The following is a 15,341-nucleotide window of genomic DNA, read 5'->3' as shown; positions in this document are numbered from 1 at the left end:
CCCACAGCAACCAATCAGATTCTAATATCTTCTTGAATGTGCTAAATAAATAAGAAGTAGATCTGATTAGTTGCTATGGGCAACATTCCATCTTCAATAGAACTGCCATCTTAGTAAATGTACCCCTATGTTTTTTAGCTCTGTTCAGCAGATCTAGATCTCCATTAGAAAACCTAAGCTGTAGATAAAGGCCAAGTAGTCACTTAGGGGGTCACAATTTCTATAAACTTTTTTTATGTCGTTTTTTTGTTTGTTTGTTTTTTTCATAAATGGGGGAGGGAATAGGGGCCAAATCGGTGTTTTGTGTAAGATACTGTGGTTCTGCTCTCCTGGTGTATTAGTTGTGGTTAATTGTTCCATTGATTTCCATTTCCAAAACCCTAATACAGTCTTGAGAATCTAGGACACCTGCAGCCTGGATTTCATAGCAGTGTTGTTTGCTTTTCACCATCGCTAACAACGAACTGCTGGATATCTCCTGTAATGATTGAAAGTCTTATGTAGCCTCGCAGAACGCACTGCTGGAAGCTGGATCACAGTGTGATAAACTAAACACAAAATATAAGCGGGTCCTGACTATATAATAGCAATTCTGATGTTATACTGTAGAATTTGTTTGGGAACTTTATTCATTGCTGCTTTTCAAGATTTTCATATTTGTTTTCAGGTCAGGAATGATTGTTGTTACAAAGAACAGGACAACACACAAAATAATCAATTCCCAATCATGAATTATTCTTATTATGAATGATACTCTGATTGGTTAGCCCTTATAATTGATATTATGGAGGGGTATTTAGCACTTGTGATAGTGAATTGATTTCATTTAGGGATGATGATTGTGATTGTAATATCCATAAAGATACTGTCACTGGGCAGTATTCAATGAGAAAAATTCTCCGTGTTTTATGGAGAGTTTGTGCTTTTCTCGCCTTGGATGGAGACTTTTGCTCTCCAAAAGCGAGCAACCCTATTCAATGTGAAATATTCGCCGTCTTTTTAAGTAATTTTCGCCGTCTCTCTCCGTGTAGAACTTCTCCATCTTTTGATGGAGAGCTGGAATGTGAACTTTTAATCTAAAAGGTTTTTTTTTTTAATTTTGGTGTCAAAAAATCAGGTTTTTTTTTCTGTGAAGGGGCATGTTATTTTTATTCATGTGCTTATAGCACATGAATATATATTTAATAAAAAAAATAAATATTTTTTTTAATTTTTTTTTTTTTTTTTTTTTTTACACAGTGCAGCCAGCAGGGGGCCGGAGTGCTCGAGCCGCTCATTAAATATTCATATATTCACTGCACCCGATGCACGTTCGGGTACAGTGAATACTGGGTCCCCCGCTGGCTATAGGGGGGGGCAGCCTGTGCTGCCTGGGTCCCGGGGGGGGGGGCCCTACCCTCCACATATGTTCTGGGGCATCCAGGGAGACTTTAATCTCCCTGGATGCCACCGTCCCACGGCTCCCTGTCCGCTCCCTGCCGTGGACGCTCGTCCGCTGCAGGGGTTAAGACTCGCCGCGAGTGGCGGCGAGTCTTACATACGTTGAATAGTGGGAGCAGGAGGCTCCGGAACACGGCGAGTGCATGGCGAGAGAAAAAATCTCTCGCCATGCACGGAGAAAATTTGTCATTGAATACTGCCCACTGTCTGGGCAGTGCTTGCACTTCCTGCTCCTGGAAGCTCCTCCCCTTTTGTGCTATATTATTACATCATGTGCTAAGGGGCGATTCTGTCACCCTGTTACTCCGCTGGGTATAAGGCGAACCAGAGTAATACATTTTAGAGACAAATTTGAAACCATGTAATTGGACACAAAGAAAAGTTGATTAAAGCAGAGGTGGTTACTGGGAGTTAGCTGGGAACTAGATGAGCAAGTTCTGAGGCCATCACTGCCAAAATATGTGGGTCAATGTCAGCAGCTGCTCCTACCTATGCGGAGGAGAGGGGTTGCCGTGATGTGGGACCCCCCTCTGCTGTCACCAAGCTCGCGGTCCCCACTGCTGCCACTCCCAGTCCCCACTGTCGGTCTTGGTCCCCGCTGCAGGGCCAACACATGTGCCGTAGCCTCTTCATTACTGCACATGCGCTGGATCCCAGCCTCTATGGGCTGCTTTTGCAGCAGCCCACACAGGCATATTCAGGGTCTGGCAGAACCCGGTTTTTATGGGTTGCCACTCAGCAGCCCATAAAGAGGCATCCCAGAGGGAGGGAACACCTACCAATGGGACTGCCTTGGGTGACTGGCAGGTCGGACTTCCAAAAAAAAGTCACTGCCAGTCACAATGTAGCAAGAGCAGTCTTACAGACTGCATATGGCTTCACTTATGCCGAGAACAGTGGATTTAACGTATGGGGGGGGGGGGGGCTGCAGCGCTGCAGTCATAGGTAAAAACCGCCACCGTTTAATGTATACTAGTATATATAAGCCTTTGGAGGCATATCATTTTTACGGTATATGGAAACTTGAGGCTCTTGGAAGATTATGTACTATGGGCCAGTTGCACCAAGCTTCAAAAAGTGATAAAGTGGACAGTGATAAACTACCAGTCAATCAGCCTCTAACTGTCATTCTACATGCTGTGTTTGAAAAATGTCCATTGGTAACTGATTAGATAGCAGTTACCACCGTCCACGTAATCACTTTTTGAAGCTTCGTGCATCTGGCCATGTATGTGATGACAATGAAGACTTAGGGCCGTATTCAATGTTGTGCGAAAATGGTTATGTTTACGATTTTTCGCACCTTTCTCTTCTTTCGGTACACTGACGCGATTACTAATTTCGATTTTTCGTGTATTCAAAGTTTCGTTTTCGTGGAACGCCTAAATGCGTAAACTAACCAATGAAGTGAAAACTGGGCGTTTCGTTTTCGCTACCCAGCCTCGCCCGTTTACTATATAAGGAAGAGTACTGCGTAGTGTACTGCGTAGTTTACCCTCCATTTTGGAACACTGCGGAGCGCTGATTTGTATCGTGGACTGTGTGCTGGAAAAGCATATCCAAACGAAGGCAGAGCACTGGAATCACTCGCGGTCTTGAGGTTAACCTTTTTTTTAAAACTGAGTGTAATGTAATTGTTTTATTTTGTTTGCATATGTTTTTTATGATGACAAGTGTGCAGGGATGAATTCCAGTTTTGGGGTGGCCGGTTTGATAGATTTGACAATTCTAAAATGCAATTTTAGAATGTATGTTTTTTGTGAAATTGCGGTTTGCTGTTTTATTGTGCAGGTTTGGGGTGTCCTTTTTTTTGCGCCAAAGATCAGGGTGTGGCTACACTGCTAGTAAGGTTTGTTTGGGGGCTGCAGGGCTGCTGAATGATGTCTTTGGGGTACCATGTGGGGTCAATATTGGCATTGTCCCTGTTTTTTTGCCACCACACATCAGGGTGTGGCTCTTAACCTACTGTACACTTGTAGTAAGGTTTGTTTGGGGGCTGCAGGGCTGCTGAATGATGTCTTTGGGGTACCATGTGGGGTCAATATTGGCATTGTCCCTGTTTTTTTGCCACCACACATCAGGGTGTGGCTCTTAACCTACTGTACACTTGTAGTAAGGTTTGTTTGGGGGCTGCAGGGCTGCTGAATGATGTCTTTGGGGTACCATGTGGGGTCAATATTGGCATTGTCCCTGTTTTTTTGCCACCACACATCAGGGTGTGGCTCTTAACCTACTGTACTCTGCTTGTAAGGTTTGTTTGGGGGCTGCAGGGCTGCTGAATGATGTCTTAGGGGTACCATGTGGGGTCAATATTGGCATTGTCCCTGTTTTTTTGCCACCACACATCAGGGTGTGGCTCTTAACCTACTGTACTCTGCTTGTAAGGTTTGTTTGGGGGCTGCAGGGCTGCTGAATGATGTCTTAGGGGTACCATGTGGGGTCAATATTGGCATTGTCCCTGTTTTTTTGCCACCACACATCAGGGTGTGGCTCTTAACCTACTGTACTCTGCTTGTAAGGTTTGTTTGGGGGCTGCAGGGCTGCTGAATGATGTCTTTGGGGTACCATGTGGGGTCAATATTGGCATTGTCCCTGTTTTTTTTCCAACAAACATTAGTGTGATAAGTTGAGATTGAACATATTTCACTTTCATTCATAGAAATGTTGAGGAACTCTCAAAGACATTTCAATGAGCAGGAAGCACATTCGGATGATTCCCGGAGGTTATCCAATGAGTCAGGGCAAGACACAGAGGAAAACAATGTGCCCGGTCCAAGCACAAAAGAATGCAACAAATTAAGGAAGTCCAAAAGAAAGGTAATGTTCTCCTCAATTTGTACCACCCCACTATTGCATTCACATGCACTGTCCATTAAATGTATTTAATTAATTTTCATTTTCTTATAGGCATGTCACAATTGTTGTCCGACTTTACCTGTTATTTTACATTGATTTTATATTTATTGTTTCAATGGCTGCATGTGTACATTATTTACGCAGACTTCAAGAATGAGAAGCCCTAATCTTTATGAAAATTCGACATCTGAGGAATCGCTAGGAAGATTTGATAATGCTTGGGAGGACAGTGAAGAATTTAGATTGTGGCGATCAAAAATATCATCATCTCGCCGAAAGGAAAATACTTCTGCAAATTCTCAAACCAAAGTAAGTTAAATACTGTATACTTCTTGTTTTTATTTCAAAAGAATGATGCTAATATTTTGGCTTTGTATCTTTTTTATTAGCAAAATGAAGAAACCCATTCTCGTAGGCATGATACAACTGTTCGACACAGGCGTCAAGAAGATGGTCACCAACATGAAATACGTTGTACAGAACCACAAGCTCCAAGGCATACAGGCAATCGTGATAATGATGGAAATTCAGATGCAGGTGGATCACATAATTCTCCCGGAGATGGATCTGCAGAAGAAAACTGCAAGAAGATGCAGAGAGGAATCCGTTTCAATGAGTCAGAAAGCTTTGCCTTAGTTGATTTAGTTGATCGTTACTACGACATGCTATTCGGGCCAAGGGCACAAACTACTGCTCCTAGACAAAAAAGAAAAATATGGAACACAATTGCTGAGAAAGTAACATCGATTTCTGGAATACGCAGGGATGCAAAGCATTGCATGAAGAGATATAACGACTGCCGTCGTCAAACTAAAAAAAAATTAGGAATTCAACGAAGGCACGAAATGGGGACCGGTGGAGGGCCGGAACTGAAAGTGAATTGGCTTTCATGGGAGGAAGTTATAAAAAAAAGATTAAACCCAATCATGGTTACAGGCGTAGCAGGCAGAATTGACTCCAGACGTCAGGGAGATTTTGTGCACGAAGAGGAGCCTTCCAGAAGGAAAAGAGGATCTGTAATGAAAGACAGAAACAATAAAAGAAGGCAAATAGGTAAATACAATTTTATTTTACACTTCAAGTTTCAGGTATGACCCAAACACTCTGGTCTGAGATGAAACTTGATCGAAACTGAGGTTTAAGCCAAATTCTCAAGTATGTATGGCTGCCCATTGTGTGCTGCCACACGATATACTGCGTCAATGTCACCTGGAAAGCTATTCGTCTGCAGGTTATTTTCGCAGATGAACAGCATTTATGATGGCGTTACAAAGTGCTCGGCTATGCAACGCTGTCGACACACTATACTTTGTTAATGGGTGGTGTTTTGAACTACTAGCAAAAAAAATCAGTGCTTATTGACCTGATATTGTTACATAATAATTTCATAAGTATTTCAATTAAATGATAAGGATTTTTTAAATTATATTTGCAGATGATCGTCCAGTTATTGGTCAAAGCATTTGTAATGAAACAGCTGTAACAGCACTTCAAAAGAACGCCTTTACACCCAGTAGAACCCAAGAAATGCTAAGCATACCAAGTTGTTTTTTAAGTTCAGCGGAGACTACTTTCCAGGGTTTTGAAGCAAGTTTACCTGAAAAACAAACATCATCAAGAGATTTGCATCAAACTAAATCACGAGGAAACAGTGTTGATTCAGTAGAAAATGCACCAACACCGACTGAAGGTACAATATTTATTTTTCCACAGTTGAATGTCCATGGTGTACATATATATATATATATATATATATATATATATATATATATATATATATATTGAAACAACTCAATTTATAATTTTATTTATAGATGACAATCCAATGAACATTGCAGGAATGTCCTCCTGTATTGATCCATGTTTTAGTCCAGATTTGATCGGAAATAATTCCAATGAAGAGAATGATGAGCATCAAGCAGCTTCTACACCAATTGGTAATTAGTGTTTTGATAAATAACATTCATCTAAAAAACTCTTAAATTACTTATTAAACCATATAACTGTAATTTGTTTAACTTTATTCACAGCAAGACAGCCAAGGGTGCAAGTAACAACTAGCAAAGAGATTCCAGATGCAGAATATCAGCACATCCTTGCTCTCTCTGATCAAATGCAGGATCGACACAAATCATTCCACACTCTTTTACAGCAAAGTATGGGTAGCCTGGAAACTTCATTAACAGAATTAATTACCACAGTGCAAGAGAATGAAGTTAACCGTCAAAAAGACAACAAAGCATCTCAGGATATTATGATAATCATGGCGACTGCGCTTAACAAATTAGTAGAAAACACATCATGTCAAGCAAGTAGTCTAATGCTAATTTCAGAGGCAAATCAACATTCTGCAACATATTTGAATGTGATGGCAGAATGCCAACGTCAGACAGCATCAAGTTCGGAATTGATTGCCACATCTTTAAAATTGATTGTTGAGAACATGGCCAATAAAGCTCAACGTAGATCGGATTCACACCATGCTCAAACAAGTCATCAACAGTTAGAACGAAAGACCACTGCCCTTACAGCAGGTTCAGCAACCTATTCATATTCACAAATGTATACGGGGTTTCCAGGAATGTTGCCACCGGGCCGTTATCCTCCAACAGCAACAGTATCTGGGCAACCAATACAATCACCTTCCACGACTGAGAAGCTGGCTTCAAAGATCGCTGAAAATGAAGAGGAGTGTATTACACCACCAGAATAGGGTAACATTTTTGTCCATCTAATTTTTATAAAAATATCCTTTTGAGCACTTCCCATTCCATCACGGCAGTGCCCTTCGTGCGAGTTCTCACCCACATCCCATAATGGAATGTAGGTGAGAAGAAGTACAGGGTACTGCCATGTTGGGATGTGTTAATGGCCTTTTCAGCTGTATCTGCTTGTACCCACACTTCCCATTCCATCACGGCAGTGCCCTTCGTGCGAGTTCTCACCCACATCCCATAATGGAATGTAGGTGAGAAGAAGTACAGGGTACTGCCATGTTGGGATGTGTTAATGGCCTTTTCAGCTGTATCTGCTTGTACCCACACTTCCCATTCCATCACGGCAGTGCCCTTCGTGCGAGTTCTCACCCACATCCCATAATGGAATGTAGGTGAGAAGAAGTACAGGGTACTGCCATGTTGGGATGTGTTAATGGCCTTTTCAGCTGTATCTGCTTGTACCCACACTTCCCATTCCATCACGGCAGTGCCCTTCGTGCGAGTTCTCACCCACATCCCATAATGGAATGTAGGTGAGAAGAAGTACAGGGTACTGCCATGTTGGGATGTGTTAATGGCCTTTTCAGCTGTATCTGCTTGTACCCACACTTCCCATTCCATCACGGCAGTGCCCTTCGTGCGAGTTCTCACCCACATCCCATAATGGAATGTAGGTGAGAAGAAGTACAGGGTACTGCCATGTTGGGATGTGTTAATGGCCTTTTCAGCTGTATCTGCTTGTACCCACACTTCCCATTCCATCACGGCAGTGCCCTTCGTGCGAGTTCTCACCCACATCCCATAATGGAATGTAGGTGAGAAGAAGTACAGGGTACTGCCATGTTGGGATGTGTTAATGGCCTTTTCAGCTGTATCTGCTTGTACTCACTTTTTACCCACACAACAGCAATTTGTTTAACGCTTTATCAATATCATTTCAGATGTCCATTTGAGGAATTGTGAAGAAAACAAGAATTTCTTTCAAAGTTTAACCAGTTTTAATTTTATTTTTTTCTGGAACAAAATTTGTTTTAAAATCTCTTTGACTTTTTCAAAATTTGGGTTCGATGGTCCGCTTTGAACTGCAGTACAATGTTGAGGTTCATTTCAATATTCTGAAGACAACACCCTTTAAAGACAGAAGAAGTTCGCAAATGTTAGAATTTTTTACGAAATAACAGCATTTATAAAAAATAATCGTAATAATGTTAAATTTTCTGTCAACAAGCAGAAATATGAGTACGCTTGAAAAGTTTAATGTCTGGCTACAATAGTAATGTGCATGTGATATCGCTTATAGGTGATACCTCATTTTAGAGTGACAGAATAAAAAAAAGCTTGTTCAGCATCATCAGTTACTCAGGATGACCAACTTGCACTATTGGAAATATCTTTACAGCCACCAGCGTACAAGTTTTTTTGTTTTAATAAAAAAAAAATCAGGAAATATGGTTTGGTTTTGTTCAGATGTGCGAAAAGAACGATTGCTACATTTGCAATGAGTGTTGGTGAATGACAGAATATACTTGGAGCAGATAAGATGGATAAATAATAATACAGATGTTTAGGTCGCACAGGAAAATTAGTGTGCAGTGTAACTAGGTTATCCTTGATTATGCCCCCAGCATGCGCAATGCTTTAACCAGTGCATAATAAAATGCAAAGGTTGCCACAAGATCAGATGTCTGCAGATGTGTATTTGTAAATATTGTACTACCTACATAGCTACATATCAGAGACCCATACTTTAATTGGGCATGTGCTAACAACAGAGAAAGGTAATATCTATGGGAGTGTGGGTTTGTGGACATTTCCAGATTACCTTGCCTGGAACTAGAGGTTACAAATCTAATTTAAATAACAGCAGCCTACATTTTCAGAAGATTTTCCAGGCCACCCCTTTGGACAAAGTTTAATTTCAAGAATAAAATATAGATAAATGAATCACGTTTTGCCAAAATGTCATCCGTAAATCAAGTTATATGGTAAGGAAGAATATTAACCTCTGTTTCCTGACATTTTTTAAGAACGGAAGCGCACACACTTTACAGGGGGGCAGTGGTTCAGATTAGCATACTCACCAATTTCATCAGCAGAGGAGCAGATAATCCCACCGTCAACAGATCCATCCGTAAAGGTGAGCAGGCAGAAGGGTCATAACTGAGCAGGTCCGGCAGCCACACAGCACATCCTGCAAGGGAAAACAGACGGGGGGCACAGGTTATTGACTGTTTGGATGGGTAGGAGTCTTGACACCGGATTCCCATGCGCACTGAGCGCACACACTTTACAGGGGGGCAGTGGTTCAGATTAGCATACTCACCAATTTCATCAGCAGAGGAGCAGATAATCCCACCGTCAACAGATCCATCCGTAAAGGTGAGCAGGCAGAAGGGTCATAACTGAGCAGGTCCGGCAGCCACACAGCACATCCTGCAAGGGAAAACAGACGGGGGGCACAGGTTATTGACTGTTTGGATGGGTAGGAGTCTTGACACCGGATTCCCATGCGCACTGAGCGCACACACTTTACAGGGGGGCAGTGGTTCAGATTAGCATACTCACCAATTTCATCAGCAGAGGAGCAGATAATCCCACCGTCAACAGATCCATCCGTAAAGGTGAGCAGGCAGAAGGGTCATAACTGAGCAGGTCCGGCAGCCACACAGCACATCCTGCAAGGGTAAACAGACGGGGGGCACAGGTTATTGACTGTTTGGATGGGTAGGAGTCTTGACACCGGATTCCCATGCGCACTGAGCGCACACACTTTACAGGGGGGCAGTGGTTCAGATTAGCATACTCACCAATTTCATCAGCAGAGGAGCAGATAATCCCACCGTCAACAGATCCATCCGTAAAGGTGAGCAGGCAGAAGGGTCATAACTGAGCAGGTCCGGCAGCCACACAGCACATCCTGCAAGGGAAAACAGACGGGGGGCACAGGTTATTGACTGTTTGGATGGGTAGGAGTCTTGACACCGGATTCCCATGCGCACTGAGCGCACACACTTTACAGGGGGGCAGTGGTTCAGATTAGCATACTCACCAATTTCATCAGCAGAGGAGCAGATAATCCCACCGTCAACAGATCCATCCGTAAAGGTGAGCAGGCAGAAGGGTCATAACTGAGCAGGTCCGGCAGCCACACAGCACATCCTGCAAGGGAAAACAGACGGGGGGCACAGGTTATTGACTGTTTGGATGGGTAGGAGTCTTGACACCGGATTCCCCTACACAGTTTTGGAATATGGCTAACTCACCAGATTAGACGGAGATGAGATCACTCATCCAAGGTAACCAGGCTTCCACAGAAACATCCTTAAAAGCAGACAATAGAAAGGGATAACCACCAACAACCTGTATGGAAAGTATGTGAAAATGTAAAACAGGACATATGAATTTTCAATCAACAAAAATGTAAATAGATCACATCTCACCTGCATAATGAACAATCTTTTGAAATTTATTATCACTTTAGAGGACTTTTAAATAAAACTTCCAAACACGAAACAGTAATAACAGCAACTGGGCAAACAAACTCAATGAACTGTAATGAACTCCATCAAGAACAAACTCTGTAAAATAAAAGGTAAATAACATTTATGTAGATAAATGATATATTTATATATATATATATATATATATATATATATAGATATATAGATATATATGTGTGTGTGTTTGTGTACAGATGTTTTGTATATACTCACATGAGAAGAAGGTGTCAATAAGATGCCTTCTGGTCTCTGCTCCTTCGTCCATACCCACAGATAATACCGAAGAAAGATCCCCATCCTGGCTAACACCAGCATGAATATTCACCGGCAAACGTCTTGCGACACAGATGTTATGCAGAATGCAACAGGCATTAATAATGCCGCAAACTTTTCCCGGTGAATATAAGAGGGTCCCGCCGGAGATATCTAAACACCTGAACCGGCTCTTAAGTACACCGAAGGTCCTTTCAATTACACCCCTCGATGCAATGTGAACCTCCTGGTATCTTCTTTCGGCATCACCTACAGGATCAGGTAATGGGGTCAACAGCCAAGGTTTATTCGGATAACCCGCATCACCTAAAAGGGATAATTGAAAAGGTATTAGACTTTTTTAATTACAGTAGCAACTTAAAAAAAATAATGAAAACTTACATACCCAACAGCCAGCCATCTGGCATTCGACCTTCCTCAAAGTCCAGGAATAGAGATGACTGGCTTAAAACGAAGGAGTCGTGGGTCGACCCAGGGAAACCCACACAAATGTCCAATAATCTCATTGTGGAATCACACACCATCTGTACATTGAGGGAATGGAAGTGTTTTCGATTCCGATAACATTCTTCCGATTCCCTCGGAGGTGTGAGTCGCACATGGGTGCAGTCTATCGCGCCCAACACATTGGGGAATTTCCATTTTTGAAAGAAACCAAATTTGATCTCATTCCATTCGCTGTCAGTGTCTGGGAATTTTATAACCTGGGTCGTTAATTTACGGAAAGCTTTTATGACCTGGGACAAACAGCGTGACATTGTTGGCTGAGAAAAACCGCATGTCTGGGACAAAGTAGGCTGGAAGGTGCCTGACGCAAAAAATTGCAATGCAGCCAGTAGTTTCTGGAAACCACTGACTGCATGATTTGACCGTACCCGAGGTTCCAGGTCAGCTTCCAACAGATCATACAGCGAATAGATATCCTGAGACGATAAGCGAAAGGTACCTATCACTTCCGCCTCAGAGAGACCGTCCAGTACACGCCTAGTACGATACTGGCGTGGACGTGGAATTGAAACACGCACTGACTCACCAAATGTAGACAGATGCTGACCACGATGCTGATATCCACGCCCCTGACCATGATGCTGATATCCACGTGCCAGGCGACGACGTTTGCATCGCAGCATGTATGTCGATAGGACCATGAACATCACAATCAAGTCAGCAAAATACTCCATTATTGTAGGCAGTGATTGAAAAATAATTATTTCTTCTCCAAAAACGCAAATTGCCCTAAAAAAACGCTTCCAAATACAGCTGACTGCAATAAGCTGCTACTCCCTGAAGTCCCAAACGTAGGAGTGAGGCACTGTGAGGGGTGAACAGCATCTTGGGAAAAAATAACATGTGCTTTACCAATGCATGATGGGAAATCAAGTGTATTAATAACAATTTATATATGCCCCTTCTTAGGAAAACAGCAACTAAAGAGGCAAACATTTCTCCAACAAGAATGTTTAGGTTCCGGAGGTTAAAAGGAGGCATCACTCAATAAAAATTTGTATTCGTGACCCATTGGGCGTCGAAATGAAAATGGAGAAACGGATCAAACATGTGCAGATAACAATTTCGTCATCTCACGATTGAATACATTTGTGCGAAAAAGCGAAAAAATCTATAAAAAAAACCACGAAATGTAAGGGTTTGACCAAGCGAAATAAGCGAAACGCAAGCGAAACTTAAAACTTTCGCATGCGTGAAAAATCACAACATTGAATACACGAAGTCTTTTCGTCGCGAAAAAACGAAATTTTTTAGAGAAAAAATGGATTTCGCAAGGGATTGAATACGGCCCTTATAATCCTTTCACACAGAAATGCAAATTACCAGCTTAAAAATATCTACTTGTTAATTTTCCATTCAACAGGGGTCCTTTTTCTGTGTGAAAGGGTCAACCTGGGTCGTAAATCCCAGGTCTCCAACCCTGGAATTCACCAACCTTCAGGACCCGGAATTTTCAACCGGGTTGACCCTTTCATACAGAAGAAATGCAGGTACTTATGTAATATCTGGGCTCCCGTTTTTCTTATGAGACCACGTCCCCTCGCTGCGCTCGCCACGCTTCGGGCACGGTGGCTCGCTACGCTCGCCACACTATATAAAATCGACTCCATGCGTAGTTGGATAGTAGGGGTATGAAAAAATGGGGTGCGTTTAACATGGGAGCCCAGATAATACATACGTACCGAAATACCTGTGGTAATCAGCAAATTACCTGGTAGATATTTTAACCCAGCTTTTCTGTGTGAAGGGGGATCAGGCTGGGACTGGCAAATGATCTGGCACTGAATATGCCCTGTAAAAGACTGGATCACTGATTGGATTTTTTGTCACTTTCATTACTTTTACTTAGCGAAGCACTACACAGATCACACATCTGCAGAACATGCTGTACAAGGTCTTTTTGAAAAGTATATTTGTCCCAAGTTTGCATTATTTTTTTATTGAAAGTACTTGTGAGTTGGTTCAATGGTGTATTGATTTCTATTTGCAGATTTTGATGTGTTTTGCAGTTCAAAATGTGTTTATACTCCTGTGTTTGCCCTTAAATCTAAAGTTTGAAAAAGAGTCTGAACATGCCTGAGAATGCAATCTTGGGCAAATGTGATTCTTTGTAAATTTACAGTACCCCACATTTTTACGAAGGTAGGTGGTCAAATAAGCCTGAGATTGTAATATACAGCAGTGGCTCTGTTGAAATGCTTATTTTGAATTCTAAAATTGTATTTCCTAATGTTGCATCACTTTCCAACATGACTTTGACAGAAGCCTCCCATCAGTACTATTGTGGGTGATTTTGTACCTTCCCTCAAACTCTTGGGGACAGATTCAGTAAATGCCAAGATTCCGTCAGAACTTCCTGGGGTGACAACCTAATGGATTATAGAGTGCAAAACCACTACAGATATGACCTCCATATACTATTACCCAGTTACCTCTAACAGTGTAATGTGGGCTAGGTGAAATGAGGGAGATTGCTAGACTAATGAGGGAGAGAGGGAGTCTCCTGCAGAATGCAGGAGGGTAGGCAACTATGCTCTACTTATCTGTATGTATGCTCTACTCTAGTCTACATACAGTAGTCCACAAAAATGTCATGTCATTAATTGTATTTAAACCTGCAGTGAGCAGCAGTACGGCTGAGAGCTTTGTGTGATAGCAGTTTGAATTTAATACTGAATGTCACAGTTAGTCAGTGCAGTGACTGGCAGAGTGGGACAGCAGAGTTGAGAGCAATGAGAGAGGGAGTGAGGTGGGTAGTAGTGCTCAGAATAGACTGGAGAGAGGGAAGGACAGAATGCAGCAGATTACATAATCAATAAAGGAAAATTTGAGAGCGTGATTTAGGTTGAAAAGCTGCTTTTAGCTGGGGGACACGCACAAGCACGTGGCCCCTGGTTTTCTTCCAACAACCTGCAATGGAACATAAGTATTACAAAACCTTATAGCCATCATTTATGTAACGTGAGTGTGGTTTAGCCAAATTTTTATATCAAATAGTTATAAACAAATAACACCTACTAGCGCCATTTGGAGAATATGGGCCTGATTCAGAGATGAACAGAAACTGTATGGTTTAAGTACATCTTCGTATTTTATTTTTGTGGCACTGTACACAGGGGTGCCGAGAGAGGGGGGAGCAGGTACAATTTACCCGGGCCCGGGCCTGTCAGGGGGGCCCTGGTCTGGACACACAGGTTATTTTTTTATTTGGTGGCAAGTACCCCTAACATGACCCATTCCATTAGGTACAAAATGCTCTGTTCCTGGACTTCCCTGCCAGTGGTAATTACAGAGGTTGGACTCCAGCACAGTCCAAAATTCAAAGAGGGGCAGTCACATCAACTGCCAGTGAGTCCAGGACAGTGATGCTTGGGGTGGCAGTATATGTGACCCCCCCTTTTTGAATATTGGACTGTGCTGCAGGCTCACATCTGTAATTGCCACTGGCAGGGAAGTCCAGGAACAGAGCATTTTGTACCTAATGAAATGGGCCATGTTGGAGGGTATGTGTAAATCCTTTGCAAAGAGCATGTAACCCCTGGCAGAGCATGTTAACCCCTGGCAGAGCATGTAAATCAGGGCAGACAGGTTAATCCCTGGCACAGAATGTTAACCCCTGGCAGAACATGTTAACCCCTGGTAGAGCATGTTAACGTCTTAATATGCAATGAACATTACGGTGTGTGGCATAACGTGTAATGAGCATTATGGCATGTGGTATAATATGTAATGGGTGTGTGACATGTGTAATAGACATTACAGTGTAAATTTTTGTACGTGTATCCACCTTGGAAACAGTGGCGTAACACAAGGTCTGCAGAGTGTGCGGGGATCTCCACCCGTGGGGGCCCCAGGAAGTTGTTGTACCGGGGCCCAGAATTTCTCTTGGCGGCCCTGACTGTACATGAGCAGAATGATTTTTCCGAAATCGCAAACCGTGCCTTCTAGATTGATTTACTGCAATAGTTTGATGGCAGGGCGAGGGTGGCACTGTGCATGTTTCCAGAAAATGGCGGAGTGCCTGTTCTGTTTTTTGGGAATGATGACG

At 42.4% G+C, this 15,341-nt stretch overlaps 1 protein-coding gene and 1 long non-coding RNA gene across 2 annotated transcripts; one reads left to right on the top strand and one right to left on the bottom strand.

The window, feature by feature from the left end:
* Positions 1 to 3,990: 3,990 nt before the first annotated feature.
* LOC146075063 (uncharacterized) lies at positions 3,991 to 7,100 on the top strand. The gene is made up of 6 exons (XM_083183913.1): positions 3,991 to 4,257; positions 4,441 to 4,605; positions 4,686 to 5,349; positions 5,732 to 5,986; positions 6,111 to 6,233; positions 6,327 to 7,100. Exons 1-6 carry the CDS (start codon positions 4,102 to 4,104, stop codon positions 7,007 to 7,009), a joined length of 2,046 nt encoding a protein of 681 aa, XP_083040039.1. The 5' UTR covers positions 3,991 to 4,101; the 3' UTR covers positions 7,010 to 7,100.
* Positions 7,101 to 10,087: 2,987 nt separating this feature from the next.
* LOC146075062 (uncharacterized) lies at positions 10,088 to 12,576 on the bottom strand. Its single transcript, XR_014473494.1, has 3 exons — positions 10,727 to 12,576; positions 10,454 to 10,591; positions 10,088 to 10,373 (listed from the first exon to the last, which is right to left on the bottom strand). It is a non-coding gene; the product is annotated as an uncharacterized LOC146075062 (long non-coding RNA).
* Positions 12,577 to 15,341: the final 2,765 nt, after the last annotated feature.

This window comes from Crinia signifera, chromosome 4 (genome assembly GCF_055691185.1).
Source record: "Crinia signifera chromosome 4, ASM5569118v1, whole genome shotgun sequence".
NCBI classification, from domain to species: Eukaryota; Metazoa; Chordata; class Amphibia; order Anura; family Myobatrachidae; genus Crinia; species Crinia signifera.
This window is presented reverse-complemented; position numbering and strand designations above follow the sequence as displayed.

Coding starts and splice junctions, on each gene's coding strand:
- LOC146075063 (XM_083183913.1), top strand. CDS start 4,102: ATGTTGAGGAACTCTCAAAGACATTTCAATGAGCAGGAAGCACATTCG. Junction 4,606..4,685: donor CTGCAAATTCTCAAACCAAA/GTAAGTTAAATA, acceptor CTTTTTTATTAG/CAAAATGAAGAAACCCATTC. Junction 5,987..6,110: donor TGCACCAACACCGACTGAAG/GTACAATATTTA, acceptor TTTTATTTATAG/ATGACAATCCAATGAACATT.